This window comes from Ascaphus truei, chromosome 23 (genome assembly GCF_040206685.1).
Source record: "Ascaphus truei isolate aAscTru1 chromosome 23, aAscTru1.hap1, whole genome shotgun sequence".
NCBI classification, from domain to species: Eukaryota; Metazoa; Chordata; class Amphibia; order Anura; family Ascaphidae; genus Ascaphus; species Ascaphus truei.
The window spans coordinates 3,811,202-3,836,473 of NC_134505.1; the positions used below are offsets into that span (position 1 = coordinate 3,811,202).

The 25,272-nt window shown below is 52.9% G+C and overlaps 2 protein-coding genes across 4 annotated transcripts in view; both read left to right on the forward strand.

The window, feature by feature from the left end:
* The first annotated feature begins 2,655 nt into the window (after positions 1-2,655).
* LOC142473118 (keratin, type I cytoskeletal 12-like) lies at positions 2,656-9,782 on the forward strand. Of its 2 annotated transcripts, none has more exons than XM_075580276.1 (8): positions 2,656-3,418; positions 4,456-4,538; positions 5,050-5,206; positions 5,332-5,493; positions 5,580-5,705; positions 6,116-6,330; positions 6,950-7,011; positions 9,322-9,782. In XM_075580276.1, the coding sequence occupies exons 1-8, from the start codon at positions 2,789-2,791 to the stop codon at positions 9,417-9,419; spliced, it is 1,533 nt and encodes a 510-aa protein (XP_075436391.1). In that variant the 5' UTR covers positions 2,656-2,788; the 3' UTR covers positions 9,420-9,782. The 2 variants fall into 2 exon arrangements, with proteins under 2 accessions (XP_075436391.1, XP_075436392.1); XM_075580277.1 differs by having other exon boundaries at positions 2,657-3,418; positions 6,950-7,020.
* A 4,768-nt stretch (positions 9,783-14,550) lies between these two features.
* LOC142473119 (keratin, type I cytoskeletal 12-like) overlaps positions 14,551-25,272 on the forward strand; it is a 17,967-nt gene continuing 7,245 nt past the window's right edge. The window contains exons 1-7 of one of the 2 annotated variants that reach the window (XM_075580279.1): positions 14,551-15,301; positions 16,339-16,421; positions 16,932-17,088; positions 17,214-17,375; positions 17,462-17,587; positions 18,634-18,848; positions 19,468-19,538. In XM_075580279.1, coding sequence (XP_075436394.1) covers positions 14,672-15,301; positions 16,339-16,421; positions 16,932-17,088; positions 17,214-17,375; positions 17,462-17,587; positions 18,634-18,848; positions 19,468-19,538 — 1,444 coding nt within the window. In that variant the 5' untranslated portion in view covers positions 14,551-14,671. The remainder of the gene's footprint in view (positions 15,302-16,338; positions 16,422-16,931; positions 17,089-17,213; positions 17,376-17,461; positions 17,588-18,633; positions 18,849-19,467; positions 19,539-25,272) is intronic. The other variant, XM_075580278.1, reaches the window with a different exon arrangement.

Genomic DNA, 25,272 nt, shown 5'->3' on the forward strand with positions numbered 1-25,272 from the left:
AACATGTTCCAACCAGCTCAAACAGTAGCCTACATTTTTGTCTCCCAGCATCGCCGAAAGCCTCAAACAAGAACGAGTATTTTGTCGATACGCAGAAAAAACTCTCTCTCTCTCTCTCTCCCAGAAGAACACCTCTGTCTGATCATCTTTTTTTAATTAATGGTGGTGAAACATATTCTTGGCAGGAGACATAACTTCACCTGCCACCGATGTGTTCGATGACTCAAAGCGAGGATTTGGAAGAGCACATTGTCAATAATCATTTTAATAAGCCGTGTGATCGTAGCTCGTGCGTGTGGTCATGAGTGGAGGGACAGTGACATCCAGTGTCTGGTTTCCAACACACTAGAAATATATGTTATGTTCCATAAGTGGTGCAGATATATGTGTTGAGATATATGTCATTTGCTTACCATTGTAAAGATTCTCCCCTCGGGTTCTGCCATAGTATATTCATTTAACCCACTACTCGAGGTACTCGACGTCTGGACCTTATTGCGAAACGTTGCAGGCTATGTCCTGAGTGTCGGGTCAAAGTAACCTCTTGATACTGGGGAGGTGCAGCTGTAGCAAGACCGAAGGATTAACGTGGGGGGGGGAGGTCCCGTTCAGAACCCTTCGCAACTCCATCGCGGCAGACGCTATCCCGAGCGCCGCAGACACTGTCCTGGGCGGCGTGGACATTCGCTTGCAGACTGGATGGTGGACCTCTTAGGCCCAGATCCTCAGGGCTTTGTTAAGTTGGAGCTCTTCCTACCTCGTTACCTAAAGCAGGTATGGACGTTATGTTCCCCAACTTAACGCGGTATCTCCCAAGATAATGACGCGCAACAACAACGGCCAGCTACATCTCAACAGCCTAAGCCTAACGTCACGTTGCTGTAGCCAAACGTTGGGTTATCTTCCAACAACGTGATGTTACGTCATTCTCTACTCCTACCCAGACCCCACAATAGGCCTTCTGCTAGGGGGGGAGAGAAATAGAGGAGCGGAGAGGGAAATAATGCCAGGAAAACACACCCTTGGGGTACCCCAAGACGCAGTCTCTACGTGATGGCTGACACAGATAGAGCTGCGCCTGCATGGCTGACATATCTGACGTCGCTGATACCCGACGCGCTTTTCGCTCAACAGAACTTCTTCTTGGGGGTTACACTTGTGTCTGTCATATCAACCTTTCCCTTCACGTTAACTCTCTACCAGCTTTGGGTATTTTGCGTCAAGCAGTGTTCGTCCATACCGGAATGGGACAGGAGGCCGTGGCGCCCTGTAGCTTTGGGCGAGTCACTTTACAGGCCGTGGTAACCAAAATAGAAATAATGGGTTTTTAGGGTTAGGCCCTGTATTGTTCTACTTAGTACAGCTCAACACTTGCTGGTAGTGTGAAGACACAATATATCACGGATGAGGATGGAATAGCTTCAGAACCAGCAGTAGTAGAGGCAGCCATCGCAATAATGGGTTCCTCAGCTTGAGGATCAAGCCTCAATACTTAGCAGGTCCCAGATTCCCAAGATGGGGAGCGGTGGAAGTCTTAGCCGGAGTACGACCCTTCAACCCACATGTGTTCCCGCGGTTCTCTCTGCCTCACGAGACACGGCGCCATCTTTACAATGCAGCACAATGCCATGGCACGCCCCCCCACTCACTCGCTCAGCTTAGCGGACGTGGCCCGATTGACTTGAATGGATGTCGTCCGGCAACGCAAAGGTGTCCTGTGGCGTAGTCAGGCTTAGTCAACGTGGGCTGCGATCTCCTGTCTGATCCGGCACGGCTCACTTGCCGGCTGTCCCTTCCCTGAATGTGTTAGGCTTACCTCCCGCGTGTATCTCCTGCTGGTCCACCGGCGAACTGCTCACACAGTTGTGAGCAGGGCCAAAGATACAGGAACACAGATGGATACACAGGCAGCCCTGTTATAAACCGCTCTCCCTGCGCCCATTGGAAGGAAACGGGTGCCAGTTCTGACACCCCTAAACCGTAGAGCAATGACGGGCAAGTAAGGTTAATAAAAGGGCCACGGGGGGGACGGGACACCTTAAACATTTTAATTGCTGGAGGGCTGACGCCTCTAGAAGACATTAGATCAGGGTGTCTCAAACTTTGTCCTCTAGGGCCACCAGAACAGCTGTGTACTATTGTCTGTCACCCTTGTTCTCCGGCACCCAAAATGCCCAGCCCATCGGAAAATAAAGAAGTAGGGTTTGCCACCCCATAATTATATAGAATTATATTATAATTATAATGATATATTAGGGCATATGTATCAAGGCAAAAAAATTGGCAATTTTGGGGGTAATATTCATCTTCATACAGGCAGCATGTAATATACAGACTGGGGGTTACATGGTAGGAAAATATAATGCAACCCAATGATAAACGCACTCGACTTGAAAATGAGACACGAGGAGAAGGGGAATCCCTGCATCGAAGAGCTTAGGGTGGGGAGAGGTTTCCACACACAACTCGTGTGAACTCGCTGCTGCAGAGGAACGACTCTCTCCACTCCACCCATCAACCATCTTAACATAACAAACACCCCGAGGGCAGCAACGCCAGCGGACAAGGTGATGCAAGCTGATTAATAATGGAAATTGATCCAGGTATAGGCAGTTGGAAATAAATTGGCAAGCAATTCTGCTGATCGGAGAAGAAACAAAAATGTAAATGTAGATGGGGCACACCCTTTGGGTTCAACGTATAAAGGATCCAAGCTGTCGCCCTACCACACTTTCCACTCGAGCTGCTTTCTCTACACCTGGAAAGGGTGTCCTCTTGCTTCGACAACATGTCTTACCGCTCTGTCCAACAGTCGTCCCATTCCTCCCAGAAAGTTAGCGTAGGGTCGTCAGGCGGGGGCTATGGCGGGGGTGGCTATGGTGAGTGTGGTTTAGGGGGCGGTGGAGGTGGCTACGGCGGTGGTGATGGTGGCTACGGCAGTGGTGGAGGTGGCTACGGCAGTGGTGGAGGTGGCTACAGTGGTGGTGGTGGAGGAGGCTGTTATGGAGGTGGTGGAGTTGTCTATGGTGGTGGGGGCGGTAGTGGTGGTGGTGGCTACGGCGGTGGACACGGCGGTGGACACGGAGGTGGACACGGTGGTGGACACGGCGGTGGACACGGCGGTGGACACGGCGGTGGACACGGCGGTGGTGGCGGTGGTGGAGGTGGCTATGGCGGTGGCGGTGGCTATGGCGGTGGCGATAGCATCTTCTCCGGCAACGAGAAGCAAACCATGCAGAATCTCAACGACCGCTTGGCCAGCTACCTGGACAAGGTCCATGCACTGGAAGCAGCTAATGCCGAGCTGGAACGCAAGATTAAGGAATGGTACGACAAGCAACGCCCGGGGGGATCCACCGGGGAACCGGGCAAGGACTACAGCAAATACTATAAAATAATTGAAGATCTGAAACCTAAGGTAAACCCGGAAAACTGTCTCAGCGTGTAGAAATATTGTGACTCTCTCCTTTGTTTCATTTAATACTGGTGGTCTTATCTAAGTAATAATGTTGTCCTGTGTTTTATGATCGTTGTGTCTGAAGATATGTCATAATGGAAATGTGAGGTCCTAGCCGTACACCGTCCTCTTGGTAATGTAACAGGATCATACATGCTAGTCTGTACCTCATTCAACCTCTTCCCACACTCATCCCCGAGGAAGGGGGTGGACCTCTCTACTATATGTCCACCTGGTGGTATTCTCTGGTATCTCCGAATTTCACTGCGTTTACCAAAACATGTTGGCAGGTTCAAACGTATTTTATTCATTTATTTGTTGTATTTACAAAAAATGTGTTACCGAGAAGTAATACATTGAGCGTTACCTCTCGTTTCCAAGTATGTCCTGGGCACAGAGTTATAACAAATGCATGGTTACATTAAAAGAACAAGAGATTATAAAGTGAATTCAGAGATAGAGTTGGAAAATTGGGTACAAGGGATAAAGGGTTTATGAGTTCCAGATTGAAATAGAGCAGCTTTAACATCACCGAATGGCAGCAAACGGCTCACACCCTTTGGCTGCCCTTCGGCTGCGCCAAAGGCTGTCCGCCTATACTTGTTAATAATGAACTACTGTACCGGGAAACTAGATGATGTTGTAACAACCGAAACGCCAAGGGTGTAGATCTACATGACAAATCGAGGTCTACATGTCGTTTTCGTTTGTCTATCATTTAAGCCTGAATGCAGGCAAGTCGTAATGCATTCATCTTCGTACTAGCTACTTCAAAAACCGGAGGCACGGCTGACACTGAATTGTATGTGGCTTCCCCATCCCACCAGCCTTGTGGGGTATCCCTCTATTTCAGTATCCATACCTCTTGCAGAAAGTTGTACTCTGTTGTCACTTTTATCACCTAAGAAGCTAGTTGAAGGGATATCATAGGATGACCTTCAGATGTCCTTGAACTTGCACAATTCTCGTACCACTATATATCTCTCTCTCTTTTGCAGATCATCAAGGCAACCACCGAGAATGCCAGCATCGTCTTGCAGATTGACAACGCCAGACTGGCTGCTGATGACTTCAAGATGAAGTGAGTTGAATTTTAGATCAGTGAAGTATCTGGTATGATGTATATCAGGGGGGGGGCTCAAGAACCTCCAACAGGTCAAGTTTCAAGGATACCCCAGCTTCAGCACAGGTGGCTCTATCAGTGGCTCAGTCTTTGACTGACCCCTCCAACCCCTCACAGTGCTACAGCAGAGTTATCCTTAAAACTTGACCTGTTGGAGGTCTTGAGGGCGGGAGTTGAGCTGTATATTATGAATATCTTCCAGAGGACGATGGTAAGAAGTCATGCTCATAGTCATCATAGTCCATAGATACAAACGTCAGACGTTTAAGAATCTCTCTCAAGGAAATGGTCAACAACAACTCAACATTCAGTTTATCCCTTGGCATGCAACCATCATTTATCATTATACTGCTTTGCTTGCCACCATGACCTTCCAATAAAGGCCATCTCCTGGTGTCACCCTGGTGAGCCGTACAACACTTATCATGGAACATGTAGGAAGCAACAACCATATCTTTCTTTTTGTCAGGTACGAGAATGAGCTGGCCCTCCGCCACAGCGTGGAGGCCGACATCAACGGCCTGCGTAGGGTCCTGGATGAGCTGACCCTGAGCAAGTCTGACCTGGAATCCCAGGTTGAGAGTCTGACCGAGGAACTGAATGCTCTCAAGAAGAACCATGAGGAGGTACAGCTTCGTCCCGCAGGAACTTCAACTCTATGCCGTAGCTTTAGTTGGAGACATTAATGAATAGGCTAGATGTATTCATATTCAAAGGTCCATTGTAACCAGTTATGCATTCCACTATTTAGGAAGGTAAAGGCACCACAGAAACGACAGTGGGCGAGGTCAGCGTGAAAATGAATGCTGCTCCAGGCATCGATCTGACCAAGCTGCTGAACGACATGAGAGCCCAGTATGAGGCCCTGGCCGAAAAAAATCGCAAGGATGCCCAAGACCAGTACGACAAATTGGTAAGAAACCTTTGCTCATGGAATCCCCCCCCCCACCCCAAATCGCTGGGAATCCCGTGCTAATCACTCTTCCCTTCCCCTGGCAGAGCGCCGGCTTGCAGAAAGAAATATCCCAAGGAGTGCAGGCGACGACATCGAGCAAGAGCGAGGTCTCGGAACTTAGAAGAACCCTCCAATCCTTGGAGATTGAACTTCAGTCTCAACTTGCCATGGTATGGAGCAAAACAAAAGTGTGACTAGTTGTAGCATGGGTTGTCTGGTGCTGACTGGTGTGAAGTTCTGGTATCGTTTTCACTGGGAATATGTGGATCTGCATATATCAAGGTTCCTAGGTATTTACAATTCATCTGACGCGCTATTAGAGAGGGTTGGGGTTCCTTACAAAGCATCTGATCTCAGACGCGCTATTAGAGAGGGTCGGGGTTCCTTACACTGCATCTGATCTCAGGCGCGCTATTAGAGAGGTGTTCAACACCCCAAAAAGGTATATACTGTAGCAGGCAGAAATAATTGCCAGATTAGATGAGATAAATATGTCCCCTGCCCTGTCACAGGAGGAGATTACTTCGAATGGATTAAAGACGAATCCTTAACAGTATTTTTATTTTCTTGCCGTCGGCAGAAAAAATCTCTGGAGGAGACCTTGGCAGAGACCGAGGGGCGCTACTGCGTCCAGATATCCCAAATACAGGTCAGCATTTCCCACGCCGAGGCGCAGCTGACCCAGATCAGGTCCGACCTCGAGTGCCAGACCGCCGAGTACGAGCAGCTCCTGGACATCAAGACCCGCTTGGAGATGGAGATTGAGACCTACCGCAAGCTGCTGGATGGCGTAGGGTAAGAACGAGGGAACGCCGATGACACCGTCTGGCCTCCGGGGACTCTTCCTCGCCGGCGCAATTTCACACGAGGCATAGGAGGGATAGCATGGGATGGGTCAGGGGTGTTGGGCCAACTGTGGTACTCAAGTACCCCCGACAAGTCCGGTTTTCGGGATATACCTGCTTCGGCACAGGAGGCTCAATCAGTAACAGATTCAGCAGAGGTGGCCCAATTAGCCCCTGCTTCAGCACGGGTGGCTCAATCAGCCCCTGCTTCAGCACAGGTGGCTCAATCAGTCCCTGCTTCAGCAGAGGTGGCTCAAGCTGCCCCTGCTTCAGCGCAGGTGGCTCAATCAGTCCCTGCTTCAGCGCAGGTGGCTCAGTCGAAGACAAGTCAGGTTTTCGGGATATACCAGCTTCGGCACAGGTGGCTCAATCAGTCCCTGCTTCAGCGCAGGTGGCTCAATCAGTCCCTGCTTCAGCGCAGGTGGCTCAATCAGTCCCTGCTTCAGCGCAGGTGGCTCAATCGCTGGCTCAGTCGAAGACTGTGGCCCTTTAGGGCAGGAGTTGGCCCGCTCCTTGTTGAAGGGTGTTACTGTTCTGTTAATCGGTGCCTGTTTCTTCTCCCACCCCAGTGGCCAGACCCCAGGACAAACCCCCGGGACAACCAGAGGTGGAACCTCAGATTCCAGCAAAGGTAAAAGATGTATGTATACCTTCACTTATATAGCACTCACAGTGTACACTGTGCTGTGCAAAGACAATACAGCACGGGGGGGGGGGGGGATTATAAAACAACAAGACACCAACAAAACATAGATTGTAAGCTCTGCGGAGCAGGGAAGAGCTCCTATAGTCCCGGGCTGTAGATCATCGGGGCGGGCGTCCGCCCTGACTTCCTGCGCGCGCCTTACTTCTGCGTTTCTTGATGAGTAGCGTATTTAAAATAAATAACAAAGGCGGACATTAGCGAGACCGGCTGCGCGTATTACGCAGAGCGCTACGGGTGCGCGGCACGCTGCATGGGGGGGTGGGGCTTCCGCGGGGGGGGGGGGTCGGTTGGCAGGAGTGCTGGACCAGTAGAGGAACCAGCGCGGTGCCTGTTTCAGGCACACAACATGTAGGAGGTTCTGCTACACCACCCTACCAGTCCCCCCCCCCAAACGTGTCACTGCCGCCACGTTTTTGTAGGAGTGTTAAACTAATAACAACATCCACCGGCGGTCAGTCCTTGTGACTCCGAGCCTGATCGTACATTGTACACGTCAGCACCCGTCAGCCCGAGGCACCCCTGGGTGTTACAGCGCCCCATGGCGGCGCAGCACCCCAGGTTAAGAAGCACCGGTCTGTGCGTTACTTCCGACGCTGGAATGTGTCTCTTGCCTCAGTAGAAGTCCTTGTCTGGCTGCTTCAAAGTGACAATTGTAGGGATGTTAGTCCCAAAGAAAATCCCAAATCAACAGGTTCGCTGACAACTTAGACCCAAGTTATTCGCCTTTTACCCGTAGCGAATTATTGCCAAGTAAAAGAAACGTTTAAGCCGTGATCACAAATCCTCTCCTGCCCCCTACTGGACACGAAGGGGTAGTGGACATTTGAGGTCTAACCCACACACACAAAAAAAGAAAACAAGTCTTATAACTGAATCTTTTAATAAGTTTCTTAATTAGGTGACACGTTCACAGGTCTGCAACCCCGCCCTTCCCCATTATCTCTTAGTATACCGCGCAGCCATTCTGGGCACCGGCGTGCAAACGAGCACGCAGCTTGTCACTCTATGCTTCTTCTTCATTGTAACACGGGGTCCCCTATAAACTTCTGCCTGCCGCATTACACAGGGGTTCGGGTACATCGATGACTAGCCGGGAGATTTCACACGTCCGCTGTAACCCGCTCCCTGCTATCATCGCCCGCTGTGACCCGCTCCCTGCTATCATCGCCCGCTGTAACCCGCTCCCTGCTATCATCGCCCGCTGTAACCCGCTCCCTGCTATCATCGCCCGCTGTAACCCGCTCCCTGCTATCATCGCCCTCTGTAACCCGCTCCCTGCTATCATCGCCCGCTGTAACCCGCTCCCTGCTATCATCGCCCGCTGTAACCCGCTCCCTGCTATCATCGCCCGCTGTAACCCGCTCCCTGCTATCATCGCCCGCTGTAACCCGCTCCCTGCTATCATCGCCCTCTGTAACCCGCTCCCTGCTATCATCGCCCGCTGTAACCCGCTCCCTGCTATCATCGCCCTCTGTAACCCGCTCCCTGCTATCATCGCCCGCTGTAACCCTCTCCCTGCTATCATCGCCCGCTGTAACCCGCTCCCTGCTATCATCGCCCGCTGTAACCCGCTCCCTGCTATCATCGCCCGCTGTAACCCGCTCCCTGCTATCATCGCCCTCTGTAACCCGCTCCCTGCTATCATCGCCCGCTGTAACCCTCTCCCTGCTATCATCGCCCGCTGTAACCCGCTCCCTGCTATCATCGCCCGCTGTAACCCGCTCCCTGCTATCATCGCCCTCTGTAACCCGCTCCCTGCTATCATCGCCCGCTGTAACCCTCTCCCTGCTATCATCGCCCGCTGTAACCCTCTCCCTGCTATCATCGCCCGCTGTAACCCGCTCCCTGCTATCATCGCCCGCTGTAACCCGCTCCCTGCTATCATCGCCCGCTGTAACCCGCTCCCTGCTATCATCGCCCGCTGTAACCCCCTCCCTGCTATCATCGCCCGCTGTAACCCGCTCCCTGCTATCATCGCCCGCTGTAACCCGCTCCCTGCTATCATCGCCCGCTGTAACCCGCTCCCTGCTATCATCGCCCTCTGTAACCCGCTCCCTGCTATCATCGCCCTCTGTAACCCGCTCCCTGCTATCATCGCCCGCTGTAACCCGCTCCCTGCTATCATCGCCCGCTGTAACCCGCTCCCTGCTATCATCGCCCGCTGTAACCCGCTCCCTGCTATCGTTGATCGAACCCGAGATTAATTTTTTAATTGTATTTTTTTTTTCTAATTAGGATCGGTGAGAACTATCAAAGTGAAAAAATTCATTGAAGAGGTGGTCGATGGGAAGGTCGTGTCCAGCAAAGTGGTGGAAGTGGAAGAGAAGGTCTAACTGGGGACGGGACGGCCATCTTTTCATGAAAAAAAAAACACTATTACTGCAAACTGGAAACCTGCAGGATTGATATAGAAATCCTTTTTTTTTGTTTATTTCCCTTTCTTTCACGGGACTGCACTAGTTTGGGATGTGACCACTTGATGGATTACTGAAAGAAGGTTAATTTAGAGCCACACTGGTTAAACCTATAGCTGCACGGTAGTCTTTAAAGGATCCGGTACGTGTATACGGTTGGAAGGTACATATACCGGTATCCATACCACCAGTGGTTGTGCTTGCTCTGTTCAATGTTAATCGCCCCATGTATTTCTCTCTCTTTGCATGATTTATCCAAATAAACTCTTTTCTGAAGCAAGACTCACTTGGTCTACTGGTTTTGTTCAAAGTGACCGCCTGCCATTTTCTCCGCGTCGATGACCGGTCTCTATCAAACGTTGGTCGTATGTGCATGATAGCGAGGACATACACCACTGCTAATAACCCCACACAGGCACCACACCACATTCTGCTAAATGGTAGCCAACATCCAAAGGACATCTAAGAAGGCCTTCCCCGTGTACCAAATAGTACCACTCAAAATGATGTTATAACCATGAATACATGCACATAACTCTGCTGATGAATGACCACCCTTTGTAGAGATTGTGATGGGGAAGTCTACTCACTTCCAGAGTTTGGTGAGACCTTAGAGCAGGGGTCGACCACAAGACATACCTCAAGGGCCGTATGTGCGGTCCTGGCATCCTCAAGAGGGCCACACGTTGCCGACATAGATATATATATATATGGGGCACAGGGCAGAAGGGACATTGCAGATGTTGGTCGGAGCTTCTGCCGCCCAGCCAGCTTCTTAATGCCATTGATATGGTCCCACTCATCTCCTTTCCGTTAGATGTTAGTGAGGAGCACGGCCATTGGCATGGTCCATCTGCTATCCCTTCACCTCAGGGCTCTCTTTGGTACGAGAACACACGAGTCTCCCCAAAGAGCGTCTCCCCAAAGAGCGTCATCCCACCATGCTTCCCCCCTCACTGCTCCCGTCCACTAAGCCAGTGTGGACAGGGTTAATTTAATCAAGAAAGGATAGGCACAGATTAAAAAACCTGGAGCTGGTCACCTCCCCATCCCCCCGCACCCCCGTCCCCCCGCCCCCCGGTTACCTAGATCAGTAAGGTTAATGCAGTACCATCAATGTCCAGAAGGAGGCTCAGCGAGTAAAGGACACTGACTCGACAAAACGATGATACTGAGTGTTCTGGACCAAGCACAGCCTGAGAGATGAGTAGGGGCATGTTAACTCAATCCCATATATCAAGCGAGGGAAACTTCTCACTGGCTGAAGTGTTTATTTGGGGCAACAACATACAAATAAATGGGGGGGAAGTACCGAGGGAATACTGGGACATGAGAGCAATGGAGGAGGAAGGGGAGCGATGGAGGGGAAGGGGCAGAGATGGAGGGGAAGGGGAGCGATGGAGGGGAGGGGGAGCGATGGAGGGTAGGGGAAGAGATGGAGGGGAAGGGGAGCGATGAGGGAAGTGGGATAAATGCAGGATATAGGAATAGGTAAAAATCCGTAACTTTCCCAGGATAGGAGAGATGACAGCTCCGGATGGCTGCTGTTACTAAGAGACAGCATGCTGGTCTGGGCTGCTGGGAAATTAACTGGGACATTACCCCCTAGGAAGGGCAGGGGGCGCCGTCCAGCCTGGTAAAAAGGGATCGAAACATTGTTGCAACAGCGAGGCTGAGGGGCGCAGGCAGGGAACACACACTCCTGTTCCAGGGCAGTGAGTGTGAAGCAGGGGAGCCTGGTTCAATTCCCAGTGTCGGCTCCTTGTGACCTTGGGCAAGTCACTTTATCGCCCTGTGCCTCAGGCACCAAAAAACCATAGATTGTGTCTGTACTAACGAATGCGCAGCGCCCTGGATAAGGACGCACTATAAATGGTCTTATAAATAAATACATTATATGCAGACCCAACAGTCAAAATACATCCCGTTAGCAGTGCCAGAAGGAAAACAATGCAGGGTATCACAATGAGATAGGGTACATCATCCCTAACTGTGGGGTTACACCCCATCCTGGCCCTGCAGAAGCCTTATTTCAGGGTCTGGGTGTATGGCCTAACTAACGTATCGTTACGTTGTCTGCGTTTACTTTAACTTTACACCTAAGCTGCGTGTAGTTACCACGAACGACTGCAACGCTGTTTCCCGGTCGGAAACATAACTTAGAGCGGCAGACCAAGCAATATCCTACATAATCTTGGCAGGAGACATAACTTCACCTGCCACCGATGTGTTCGATGACTCAAAGCGAGGATTTTGGAAGAGCACATTGTCAATAATCATTTTAATAAGCCGTGTGATCGTAGCTCATGCGTGTGGTCATGAGTGGAGGGACAGTGACATCCAGTGTCTGGTTTCCAACACACTAGAAATATATGTTATGTTCCATAAGTGGTGCAGATATATTTGTTGAGATATATGTCATTTGCTTCCCACTGTAAAGATTCTCCCCTCGGGTTCTGCCATAGTATATTCATTTAACCCACTACTCGAGGTACTCGACGTCTGGACCTTATTGCGAAACGTTGCAGGCTATGTCCTGAGCGTCGGGTCAAAGTAACCTCTTGATACTGGGGAGGTGCAGCTGTAGCAAGACCGAAGGATTAACGTGGGGGGGGGGGGGTCCCGTTCAGAACCCCTCGCAACTCCATCGCGGCAGACGCTATCCCGAGCGCCGCAGACACTGTCCCGGGCGGCGTGGACATTCGCTTGCAGACTGGATGGTGGACCTCTTAGGCCCAGATCCTCAGGGCTTTGTTAAGTCGGAGCTCTTTCCACCTCGTTACCTAAAGCAGGTACGGACGTTATGTTCCCCAACTTAACGCGGTATCTCCCAAGATAATGACGCGCAACAACAACGGCCGGGCTACATCTCAACAACCTAAGCCCAACGTCACGTTGCTGTAGCCCAACGTTGGGTTATCTTCCAACAACGTGATGTTACGTCATTCTCTACTCCTACCCAGACCCCACAATAGGCCTTCTGCTAGGGGGGAGAGAAATAGAGGAGCGGAGAGGGAAATAATGCCAGGAAAACACACCATTGGGGTACCCCAAGATGCAGTCTCTACGTGATGGCCGACACAGTTAGAGCTGCGCCTGCATGGCTGACATATCTGACGTCGCTGATACCCGACGTGCGTTTCGCTCAACAGAACTTCTTCTTGGGGGTTACACTTGTGTCTGTCATCTCAACCTTTCCCTTCACGTTCACTCTCTACCAGCTTTGGGTATTTTGCGTCAAGCAGTATTCGTCCATACCGGAATGGGACAGGAGGCCGTGGCGCCCTGTAGCTTTGGGCGAGTCACTTTACAGGCCGTGGTAACCAAAATAGAAATAATGGGTTTTCAGGGTTAGGCCCTGTATTGTTCTACTTAGTACAGCTCAACACTTGCTGGTAGTGTGAAGACACAAATATATCACGGATGAGGATGGAATAGCTTCAGAACCAGCAGTAGTAGAGGCAGCCATCGCAATAATGGGTTCCTCAGCTTGAGGATCAAGCCTCAATACTTAGCAGGTCCCAGATTCCCAAGATGGGGAGCGGTGGAAGTCTTAGCCGGAGTACGACCCTTCAACCCACATGTGTTCGCGCGGTTCTCTTAAACCCCTTAAACATTTTAATTGCTGGAGGGCTGGTGCCTCTAGAAGACATTAGATCAGGGGGTCTCAAACTTTGTCCTCTAGGGCCACCAACAGGCCAGGTTTTATGGATATCCCTGCTTCAGCGCAGGTGGCTCAATCAGTGGCTCAGTCTCTGACTCTGAGTCCCTGCGCAGAAGAGCTCACACTCTAACCGGTAGCGTTACTCCCTCTGGAACTGCGGGCCCGAAAACGCTTAAACCCGCAGCTCCGGAGATACGGCTTCCGTCCGTCCGTCCATGCATCCGGAATGGATACCCACCCCCCCTCCTTGCATTTAGCCGCCTTGTGCTGAAGCAGGGATATCCTGAAAACCTCAATCCGAAGAACCAAAAAACAAAAAACAGAAGACCATACATTGCAGCACAGAGATTTTCTTTATGGCTTCTTAATAGATGTCGTCCTAACCAATCACAGCGCAGAGACCTGGCCCGGGAACGGGCGGTTTCTTACACCGCGATGTGCGTGCGCCGACGGATTAAATTGGATGACAAACGCTGACAAACTCTGATTGGCCGCAAGGGGAGACCGTCGCCGAAAAAATAAAATAACAGTGACTACCAGATTTTTGGTCGCGCCGACGCGTGCACTGTAAACGTGTGACATTTCCACCTCCCTCACCGCTTAGTTTAACCCCCCCCCCCAGTACCTAAAAGCCCCCCCGATCCGGAGGAGAGAATAACCAGGGTCGAAAATGTCTCCCCCCCCCCCCTGCCGCCGTATCTCCGCATCGGTCCCCCATCAGCCTCCGGCGCCGGGCCAGCCGGTGCCAGAAATCCGCGAGTCTCGCTGTATCCGTAGATACCACGCTTTGGCTCATTCGTTGCTACGGTTCACGGCGCAGAGGACGCCGGTTCCGCAGAACAGCTGCGTACTATTGTCTGTCGCCCTTGTTCTCCGGCACCCAAAACGCCCGGCCCATCGGAAAATAAAGAAGTAGGGTTTGCCACCATTAATCATATATAATTATATTATAATTATAATGATATATTAGGGCATATGTATCAAGGCAAAAAAATGGGCAATTTTGGGGGTAATATTCATCTTCATACAGTACAGGCAGCATGTAATATACAGACTGGGGGTTACATGGTAGGAAAATATAATGCAACCCAATGATAAGCGCACCCGACTTGAAAATGAGACACGAGGAGAAGGGGAATCCCTGCATCGAAGAGCTTAGGGTGGGGAGAGGTTTCCACACACAACTCGTGTGAACTCCCTGCTGCAGAGGAACGACTCTCTCCACTCCACCCATCAACCATCTTAACATAACAAACACCCCGAGGGCAGCAACGCCAGCGGACAAGGTGATGCAAGCTGATTAATAATGGAAATTGATCCAGGTATAGGCAGGTGGAAATAAATTGGCAAGCAATTCTGCTGATCGGAGAAGAAACAAAAATGTAAATGTAGATGGGGCACACCCTTTGGGTTCAACGTATAAAGGATCCAAGCTGTCGCCCTACCACACTTTCCACTCGAGCTGCTTTCTCTACACCTGGAAAGGGTGTCCTCTTGCTTCGACAACATGTCTTACCGCTCTGTCCAACAGTCGTCCCATTCCTCACAGAAAGTTAGCGTAGGGTCGTCAGGCGGGGGCTATGGCGGGGGTGGCTATGGTGAGTGTGGTTTAGGGGGCGGTGGAGGTGGCTACGGCGGTGGTGATGGTGGCTACGGCAGTGGTGGAGGTGGCTACGGCAGTGGTGGAGGTGGCTACAGTGGTGGTGGTGGAGGAGGCTGTTATGGAGGTGGTGGAGTTGTCTATGGTGGTGGGGGCAGTAGTGGTGGTGGTGGCTACGGCGGTGGACACGGCGGTGGACACGGAGGTGGACATGGCGGTGGACACGGCGGTGGACACGGCGGTGGACACGCCGGTGGACACGGCGGTGGCGGTGGTGGTGGTGGTGGAGGTGGCTATGGCGGTGGCTATGGCGGTGGCGATAGCATCTTCTCCGGCAACGAGAAGCAAACCATGCAGAATCTCAACGACCGCTTGGCCAGCTACCTGGACAAGGTCCATGCACTGGAAGCAGCTAATGCCGAGCTGGAACGCAAGATTAAGGAATGGTACGACAAGCAACGCCCGGGGGGATCCACCGGGGATCCGGGCAAGGACTACAGCAAATACTATAAAATAATTGAAGATCTGAAACCTAAGGTAAACCCGGAAAATTGTCTCAGCGTGTAGAAATATTGTGACTCTCTCCTTTGTTTCATTTAATACTGGTGGTCTTATCTAAGTAATAATGTTGTCCTGTGTTTTATGATCGTTGTGTCTGAAGATATGTCATAATGCAAATGTGAGGTCCTAGCCGTACACCGTCCTCTTGGTAATGTAACAGGATCATACATGCTAGTCTGTACCTCATTCAACCTCTTCCCACACTCATCCCAGAGGAAGGGGGTGGACCTCTCTACTATACGTCCACCTGGTGGTATTCTCTAGTATCTCCGAATTTCACTGCGTTTACCAAAACATGTTGGCAGGTTCAAACGTATTTTATTCATTTATTTGTTGTATTTACAAAAAATGTGTTACCGAGAAGTAATACATTGAGCGTTACCTCTCGTTTCCAAGTATGTCCTGGGCACAGAGTTATAACAAACGCATGGTTACATTAAAAGAACAAGAGGTTATACAGTGAATTCAGAGATAGAGTTGCAAAATTGGGTACAAGGGATAAAGGGTTTATGAGTTTCAGATTGAAATAGAGCAGCTTTAACATCACCGAACGGCAGCAAACGGCTCACACCCTTTGGCTGCCCTTCGGCTGCGCCAAAGGCTGTCCGCCTATACTTGTTAATAATGAACTACTGTACCGGGAAACTAGATGATGTTGTAACAACCGAAACGCCAAAGGTGTAGATCTACATGACAAATCGAGGTCTACATGTCGTTTTCGTTTGTCTTTCATTTAAGCCTGAATGCAGGCAAGTCGTAATGCATTCATCTTCATACTAGCTACTTCAAAAACCGGAGGCACGGCTGACACTGAATTGTATGTGGCTTCCCCATCCCACCAGCCTTGTGGGGTATCCCTCTATTTCAGTATCCATACCTCTTGCAGAAAGTTGTACTCTGTTGTCACTTTTATCACCTAAGAAGCTAGTTGAAGGGATATCATAGGATGACCTTCAGATGTCCTTGAACTTGCACAATTCTCGTACCACTATATCTCTCTCTCTCTTTTGCAGATCATCAAGGCAACCACCGAGAATGCCAGCATCGTCTTGCAGATTGACAACGCCAGACTGGCTGCTGATGACTTCAAGATGAAGTGAGTTGAATTTTAGATCAGTGAAGTATCTGGTATGATGTATATCAGGGGTGGGCTCAAGAACCTCCAACAGGTCAAGTTTCAAGGATACCCCAGCTTCAGCACAGGTGGCTCTATAAGTGGCCCAGTCTTTGACTGACTCCTCCAACCCCTCACAGTGCTACAGCAGAGTTATCCTTAAAACTTGACCTGTTGGAGGTCTTGAGGGCGGGAGTTGAGCTGTATATTATGAATATCTTCCAGAGGACGATGGTAAGAAGTCATGCTCATAGTCATCATAGTCCATAGATACAAACGTCAGACGTTTAAGAATCTCTCTCAAGGAAATGGTCAACAACAACTCGACATTCAGTTTATCCCTTGGCATGCAACCATCATTTATCATTATACTGCTTTGCTTGCCACCATGACCTTCCAATAAAGGCCATCGCCTGGTGTCACCCTGGTGAGCCGTACAACACTTATCATGGAACATGTAGGAAGCAACAACCATATCTTTCTTTTTGTCAGGTACGAGAATGAGCTGGCCCTCCGCCACAGCGTGGAGGCCGACATCAACGGCCTGCGTAGGGTCCTGGATGAGCTGACCCTGTGCAGGTCTGACCTGGAATCCCAGGTTGAGAGTCTGACCGAGGAACTGAATGCTCTCAAGAAGAACCATGAGGAGGTACAGCTTTGTCCCGCAGGAACTTCAACTCTATGCCGTAGCTTTAGTTGGAGACATTAATGAATGGGCTAGATGCATTCATATTCAAAGGTCCATTGTAACCAGTTATGCATTCCACTATTTAGGAAGGTAAAGGCACCACAGAAACGACAGTGGGCGAGGTCAGCGTGAAAATGAATGCTGCTCCAGGCATCGATCTGACCAAGCTGCTGAACGACATGAGAGCCCAGTATGAGGCCCTGGCCGAAAAAAATCGCAAGGATGCCCAAGACCAGTACGACAAATTGGTAAGAAACCTTTGCTCATGGAATCCCCCCCCCCACCCCAAATCGCTGGGAATCCCGTGCTAATCACTCTTCCCTTCCCCTGGCAGAGCGCCGGCTTGCAGAAAGAAATATCCCAAGGAGTGCAGGCGACGACATCGAGCAAGAGCGAGGTCTCGGAACTTAGAAGAACCCTCCAATCCTTGGAGATTGAACTTCAGTCTCAACTTGCCATGGTATGGAGCAAAACAAAAGTGTGACTAGTTGTAGCATGGGTTGTCTGGTGCTGACTGGTGTGAAGTTCTGGTATCGTTTTCACTGGGAATATGTGGATCTGCATATATCAAGGTTCCTAGGTATTTACAATTCATCTGATGCGCTATTAGAGAGGGTTGGGGTTCCTTACAATGCATCTGATCTCAGACGCGCTATTAGAGAGGGTCGGGGTTCCTTACAATGCATCTGATCTCAGACGCGCTATTAGAGAGGGTCGGGGTTCCTTACAATGCATCTGATCTCAGACGCGCTATTAGAGAGGGTTGGGGTTCCTTACAATGCATCTGATTTCAGACGCGCTATTAGAGAGGGTTGGGGTTCCTTACAATGCATCTGATCTCAGACGCGCTATTACAGAGGGTCGGGGTTCCTTACAATGCATCTGATCTCAGACGCGCTATTAGAGAGGGTCGGGGTTCCTTACAATGCATCTGATCTCAGGCGCGTTATTAGAGGGGGTCGGAGTTCCTTACAATGCATCTGATCTCAGACGCGCTATTAGAGAGGGGCGGGGTTCCTTACATGCATCTGATCTCAGACGCGCTATTAGAGAGGGTTGGGGTTCCTTACAATGCATCTGATCTCAGATGCGCTATTAGAGAGGGTTGGGGTTCCTTACAATGCATCTGATCTCAGACGCGCTATTAGAGAGGGTTGGGGTTAATTACAATGCATCTGATCTCAGACGCGCTATTAGAGAGGGTCGGGGTTCCTCACAATGCATCTGATCTCAGACGCGCTATTAGAGAGGGTTGGGGTTCCTTACAATGCATCTGATCTCAGATGCGCTATTAGAGAGGGTTGGGGTTCCTTACACTGCATCTGATCTCAGGCGCGCTATTAGAGAGGTGTTCAACACCCCAAAAAGGTATATACTGTAGCAGGCAGAAATAATTGCCAGATTAGATGAGATAAATATGTCCCCTGCCCTGTAACAGGAGGAGATTACTTCGAATGGATTAAAGACGAATCCTTAACAGTATTTTTATTTTCTTGCCGTCGGCAGAAAAAATCTCTGGAGGAGACCTTGGCAGAGACCGAGGGGCGCTACTGCGTCCAGATATCCCAAATACAGGTCAGCATTTCCCACGCCGAGGCGCAGCTGACCCAGATCAGGTCCGACCTCGAGTGCCAGACCGCCGAGTACGAGCAGCTCCTGGACATCAAGACCCGCTTGGAGATGGAGATTGAGACCTACCGCAAGCTGCTGGATGGCGTAGGGTAAGAACGAGGGAACGCCGATGACACCGTCTGGCCTCCGGGGACGCTTCCTCGCCGGCGCAATTTCACACGAGGCATAGGAGGGATAGCATGGGATGGGTCAGGGGTGTTGGGCCAACTGTGGTACTCAAGTACCCCCGACAAGTCAGGTTTTCGGGATATACCTGCTTCGGCACAGGAGGCTCAATCAGTAACAGATTCAGCAGAGGTGGCCCAATTAGCCCCTGCTTCAGCACGGGTGGCTCAATCAGCCCCTGCTTCAGCACAGGTGGCTCAATCAGTCCCTGCTTCAGCAGAGGTGGCTCAAGCTGCCGCTGCTTCAGCGCAGGTGGCTCAATCAGTCCCTGCTTCAGCGCAGGTGGCTCAGTCGAAGACAAGTCAGGTTTTTGGGATATACCAGCTTCGGCACAGGTGGCTCAATCAGTCCCTGCTTCAGTGCAGGTGGCTCAATCAGTCCCTGCTTCAGCGCAGGTGGCTCAATCAGTCCCTGCTTCAGCGCAGGTGGCTCAATCGCTGGCTCAGTCGAAGACTGTGGCCCTTTAGGGCAGGAGTTGGCCCGCTCCTTGTTGAAGGGTGTTACTGTTCTGTTAATCGGTGCCTGTTTCTTCTCCCACCCCAGTGGCCAGACCCCAGGACAAACCCCCGGGACAGCCAGAGGTGGTACCTCAGATTCCAGCAAAGGTAAAAGATGTATGTATACCTTCACTTATATAGCACTCACAGTGTACACTGTGCTGTGCAAAGACAATACAGCACGGGGGGGGGGGGGGGATTATAAAACAACAAGACACCAACACAACATAGATTGTAAGCTCTGCGGGGAAGGGAAGAGCTCCTATAGTCCCGGGCTGTAGATCATCGGGGCGGGCGTCCGCCCTGACTTCCTGCGCGCGCCTTTCTTCTGCGTTTCTTGATGAGTAGCGTATTTAAAATAAATAACAAAGCCGGACAATAGCGAGACCGGCTGCGCGTATTACGCAGAGCGCTACGGGTGCGCGGCACGCTGCATGGGGGGGTGGGACTTCCGCGGGGGGGGGTCGGTTGGCAGGAGTGCTGGACCAGTAGAGGAACCAGCGCGGTGCCTGTTTTGGGCACACAAAATGTAGGAGGTTCTGCTACGTCCCCCTACCAGTCCCCCCCAAACAACTCACTGCCGCCACGTTGTTGTAGGGGTGTTAAACTAATGACAACATCCACCGGCGGTCAGTCCTTGTGACTCCGAGCCTGATCGTACATTGTACACGTCAGCACCCGTCAGCCCGAGGCACCCCTGGGGGTTACAGCGCCCCATGGCGGCGCAGCACCCCAGGTTAAGAAGCACCGGTCTGTGCATTACTTCCGACGCTGGAATGTGTCTCTTGCCTCAGTAGAAGTCCTTGTCTGGCTGCTTCAAAGTGACAATTGTAGGGATGTTAGTCCCAAAGAAAATCCCAAATCAACAGGTTCGCTGACAACTTAGACACAAGTTATTCGCCTTTTACCCGTAGCGAATTATTGCCAAGTAAAAGAAACGTTTAAGCCGTGATCACAAATCCTCTCCTGCCCCCTACTGGACACGAAGGGGTAGTGGACATTTGTGGTCTAACCCGCAGACAAAAGAAAAAAAAAACAAGTCTTATAACTGAATCATTTAATAAGTTTCTTAATTAGGTGACACGTTCACAGGTCTGCAACCCCGCCCTTCCCCATTATCTCTTAGTATACCGCGCAGCCATTCTGGGTAACGGCGTGCAAACGAGCACGCAGCTTGTCACTCTATGCTTCTTCTTCATTGTAACACGGGGTCCCCTATAAGCTTCTGCCTGCCGCATTACACAGGGGTTCGGGTACATCGATGACTAGCCGGGAGACTTCACACGCCCGCTGTAACCCGCTCCCTGCTATCATCGCCCGCTGTAACCCGCTCCCTGCTATCATCGCCCGCTGTAACCCGCTCCCTGCTATCATCGCCCGCTGTAACCCGCTCCCTGCTATCATCGCCCGCTGTAACCCGCTCCCTGCTATCATCGCCCGCTGTAACCCGCTCCCTGCTATCATCGCCCGCTGTAACCCGCTCCCTGCTATCATCGCCCTCTGTAACCCGCTCCCTGCTATCATCGCCCGCTGTAACCCTCTCCCTGCTATCATCGCCCTCTGTAACCCGCTCCCTGCTATCATCGCCCGCTGTAACCCGCTCCCTGCTATCATCGCCCGCTGTAACCCGCTCCCTGCTATCATCGCCCGCTGTAACCCGCTCCCTGCTATCATCGCCCGCTGTAACCCGCTCCCTGCTATCATCGCCCGCTGTAACCCGCTCCCTGCTATCATCGCCCGCTGTAACCCGCTCCCTGCTATCATCGCCCTCTGTAACCCGCTCCCTGCTATCATCGCCCGCTGTAACCCGCTCCCTGCTATCATCGCCCGCTGTAACCCGCTCCCTGCTATCATCGCCCGCTGTAACCCTCTCCCTGCTATCATCGCCCGCTGTAACCCGCTCCCTGCTATCATCGCCCGCTGTAACCCGCTCCCTGCTATCATCGCCCGCTGTAACCCGCTCCCTGCTATCATCGCCCGCTGTAACCCGCTCCCTGCTATCATCGCCCGCTGTAACCCGCTCCCTGCTATCATCGCCCTCTGTAACCCGCTCCCTGCTATCATCGCCCGCTGTAACCCGCTCCCTGCTATCATCGCCCGCTGTAACCCGCTCCCTGCTATCATCGCCCGCTGTAACCCGCTCCCTGCTATCATCGCCTGCTGTAACCCGCTCCCTGCTATCATCGCCCGCTGTAACCCGCTCCCTGCTATCATCGCCCGCTGTAACCCTCTCCCTGCTATCATCGCCCGCTGTAACCCGCTCCCTGCTATCATCGCCCGCTGTAACCCGCTCCCTGCTATCATCGCCCGCTGTAACCCGCTCCCTGCTATCATCGCCCGCTGTAACCCGCTCCCTGCTATCATCGCCCTCTGTAACCCGCTCCCTGCTATCATCGCCCGCTGTAACCCGCTCCCTGCTATCATCGCCCGCTGTAACCCGCTCCCTGCTATCATCGCCCGCTGTAACCCGCTCCCTGCTATCATCGCCCGCTGTAACCCGCTCCCTGCTATCATCGCCCGCTGTAACCCTCTCCCTGCTATCATCGCCCTCTGTAACCCTCTCCCTGCTATCATCGCCCGCTGTAACCCTCTCCCTGCTATCATCGCCCGCTGTAACCCGCTCCCTGCTATCATCGCCCGCTGTAACCCGCTCCCTGCTATCATCGCCCGCTGTAACCCGCTCCCTGCTATCATCGCCCGCTGTAACCCGCTCCCTGCTATCATCGCCCGCTGTAACCCGCTCCCTGCTATCATCGCCCGCTGTAACCCGCTCCCTGCTATCATCGCCCGCTGTAACCCGCTCCCTGCTATCATCGCCCGCTGTAACCCGCTCCCTGCTATCATCGCCCGCTGTAACCCGCTCCCTGCTATCATCGCCCTCTGTAACCCGCTCCCTGCTATCATCGCCCGCTGTAACCCTCTCCCTGCTATCATCGCCCGCTGTAACCCGCTCCCTGCTATCATCGCCCTCTGTAACCCGCTCCCTGCTATCATCGCCCTCTGTAACCCGCTCCCTGCTATCATCGCCCGCTGTAACCCGCTCCCTGCTATCATCGCCCGCTGTAACCCGCTCCCTGCTATCATCGCCCGCTGTAACCCGCTCCCTGCTATCATCGCCCGCTGTAACCCGCTCCCTGCTTTCATCGCCCGCTGTAACCCGCTCCCTGCTATCATCGCCCGCTGTAACCCGCTCCCTGCTATCATCGCCCTCTGTAACCCGCTCCCTGCTATCATCGCCCGCTGTAACCCGCTCCCTGCTATCATCGCCCGCTGTAACCCGCTCCCTGCTATCATCGCCCGCTGTAACCCGCTCCCTGCTATCATCGCCCGCTGTAACCCGCTCCCTGCTATCATCGCCCGCTGTAACCCGCTCCCTGCTATCATCGCCCGCTGTAACCCGCTCCCTGCTATCATCGCCCGCTGTAACCCGCTCCCTGCTATCATCGCCCGCTGTAACCCGCTCCCTGCTATCATCGCCTGCTGTAACCCTCTCCCTGCTATCATCGCCCGCTGTAACCCGCTCCCTGCTATCATCGCCCGCTGTAACCCGCTCCCTGCTATCATCGCCCGCTGTAACCCGCTCCCTGCTATCATCGCCCGCTGTAACCCGCTCCCTGCTATCATCGCCCTCTGTAACCCGCTCCCTGCTATCATCGCCCGCTGTAACCCGCTCCCTGCTATCATCGCCCGCTGTAACCCGCTCCCTGCTATCATCGCCCTCTGTAACCCGCTCCCTGCTATCATCGCCCGCTGTAACCCGCTCCCTGCTATCATCGCCCGCTGTAACCCGCTCCCTGCTATCATCGCCCGCTGTAACCCGCTCCCTGCTATCATCGCCCTCTGTAACCCGCTCCCTGCTATCATCGCCCGCTGTAACCCGCTCCCTGCTATCATCGCCCGCTGTAACCCGCTCCCTGCTATCATCGCCCGCTGTAACCCGCTCCCTGCTATCATCGCCCGCTGTAACCCTCTCCCTGCTATCATCGCCCTCTGTAACCCGCTCCCTGCTATCATCGCCCGCTGTAACCCGCTCCCTGCTATCATCGCCCGCTGTAACCCGCTCCCTGCCTTCATCGCCCGCTGTAACCCGCTCCCTGCTATCATCGCCCGCTGTAACCCGCTCCCTGCTATCATCGCCCGCTGTAACCCGCTTCCTGCTATCATCGCCCGCTGTAACCCGCTCCCTGCTATCATCGCCCTCTGTAACCCGCTCCCTGCTATCATCGCCCGCTGTAACCCGCTCCCTGCTATCATCGCCCGCTGTAACCCTCTCCCTGCTATCATCGCCCTCTGTAACCCGCTCCCTGCTATCATCGCCCTCTGTAACCCGCTCCCTGCTATCATCGCCCGCTGTAACCCGCTCCCTGCTATCATCGCCCTCTGTAACCCGCTCCCTGCTATCATCGCCCGCTGTAACCCGCTCCCTGCTATCATCGCCCGCTGTAACCCGCTCCCTGCTATCATCGCCCGCTGTAACCCGCTCCCTGCTATCATCGCCCGCTGTAACCCTCTCCCTGCTATCATCGCCCGCTGTAACCCGCTCCCTGCTATCATCGCCCGCTGTGACCCGCTCCCTGCTATCATCGCCCGCTGTAACCCCCTCCCTGCTATCATCGCCCGCTGTAACCCGCTCCCTGCTATCATCGCCCGCTGTAACCCGCTCCCTGCTATCATCGCCCGCTGTAACCCTCTCCCTGCTATCATCGCCCGCTGTAACCCGCTCCCTGCTATCATCGCCCGCTGTAACCCGCTCCCTGCTATCATCGCCCGCTGTAACCCGCTCCCTGCTATCATCGCCCGCTGTAACCCGCTCCCTGCTATCATCGCCCGCTGTAACCCGCTCCCTGCTATCATCGCCCGCTGTAACCCGCTCCCTGCTATCATCGCCCGCTGTAACCCGCTCCCTGCTATCATCGCCCTCTGTAACCCGCTCCCTGCTATCATCGCCCGCTGTAACCCGCTCCCTGCTATCATCGCCCGCTGTAACCCGCTCCCTGCTATCATCGCCCGCTGTAACCCGCTCCCTGCTATCATCGCCCGCTGTAACCCGCTCCCTGCTATCATCGCCCGCTGTAACCCGCTCCCTGCTATCATCGCCCGCTGTAACCCGCTCCCTGCTATCATCGCCCGCTGTAACCCGCTCCCTGCTATCATCGCCCTCTGTAACCCGCTCCCTGCTATCATCGCCCGCTGTAACCCGCTCCCTGCTATCATCGCCCGCTGTAACCCGCTCCCTGCTATCATCGCCCTCTGTAACCCGCTCCCTGCTATCATCGCCCTCTGTAACCCGCTCCCTGCTATCATCGCCCGCTGTAACCCGCTCCCTGCTATCATCGCCCGCTGTAACCCGCTCCCTGCTATCATCGCCCGCTGTAACCCGCTCCCTGCTATCATCGCCCGCTGTAACCCGCTCCCTGCTATCATCGCCCGCTGTAACCCGCTCCCTGCTATCATCGCCCGCTGTAACCCGCTCCCTGCTATCATCGCCCGCTGTAACCCGCTCCCTGCTATCATCGCCCGCTGTAACCCGCTCCCTGCTATCATCGCCCGCTGTAACCCCCTCCCTGCTATCATCGCCCGCTGTAACCCGCTCCCTGCTATCATCGCCCGCTGTAACCCGCTCCCTGCTATCATCGCCCGCTGTAACCCTCTCCCTGCTATCATCGCCCGCTGTAACCCGCTCCCTGCTATCATCGCCCGCTGTAACCCGCTCCCTGCTATCATCGCCCGCTGTAACCCGCTCCCTGCTATCATCGCCCGCTGTAACCCGCTCCCTGCTATCATCGCCCTCTGTAACCCGCTCCCTGCTATCATCGCCCGCTGTAACCCGCTCCCTGCTATCATCGCCCGC

What these genes read in the sequence shown, in the direction of transcription:
- LOC142473118 (XM_075580276.1), top strand. Translation starts at nt 2,789, where the DNA reads ATGTCTTACCGCTCTGTCCAACAGTCGTCCCATTCCTCCCAGAAAGTT. An exon ending in GCTGATGACTTCAAGATGAA is followed by an intron (nt 4,539 to 5,049) that starts GTGAGTTGAATT and finishes TCTTTTTGTCAG; the next exon opens with GTACGAGAATGAGCTGGCCC. An exon ending in AAGCTGCTGGATGGCGTAGG is followed by an intron (nt 6,331 to 6,949) that starts GTAAGAACGAGG and finishes CTCCCACCCCAG; the next exon opens with TGGCCAGACCCCAGGACAAA.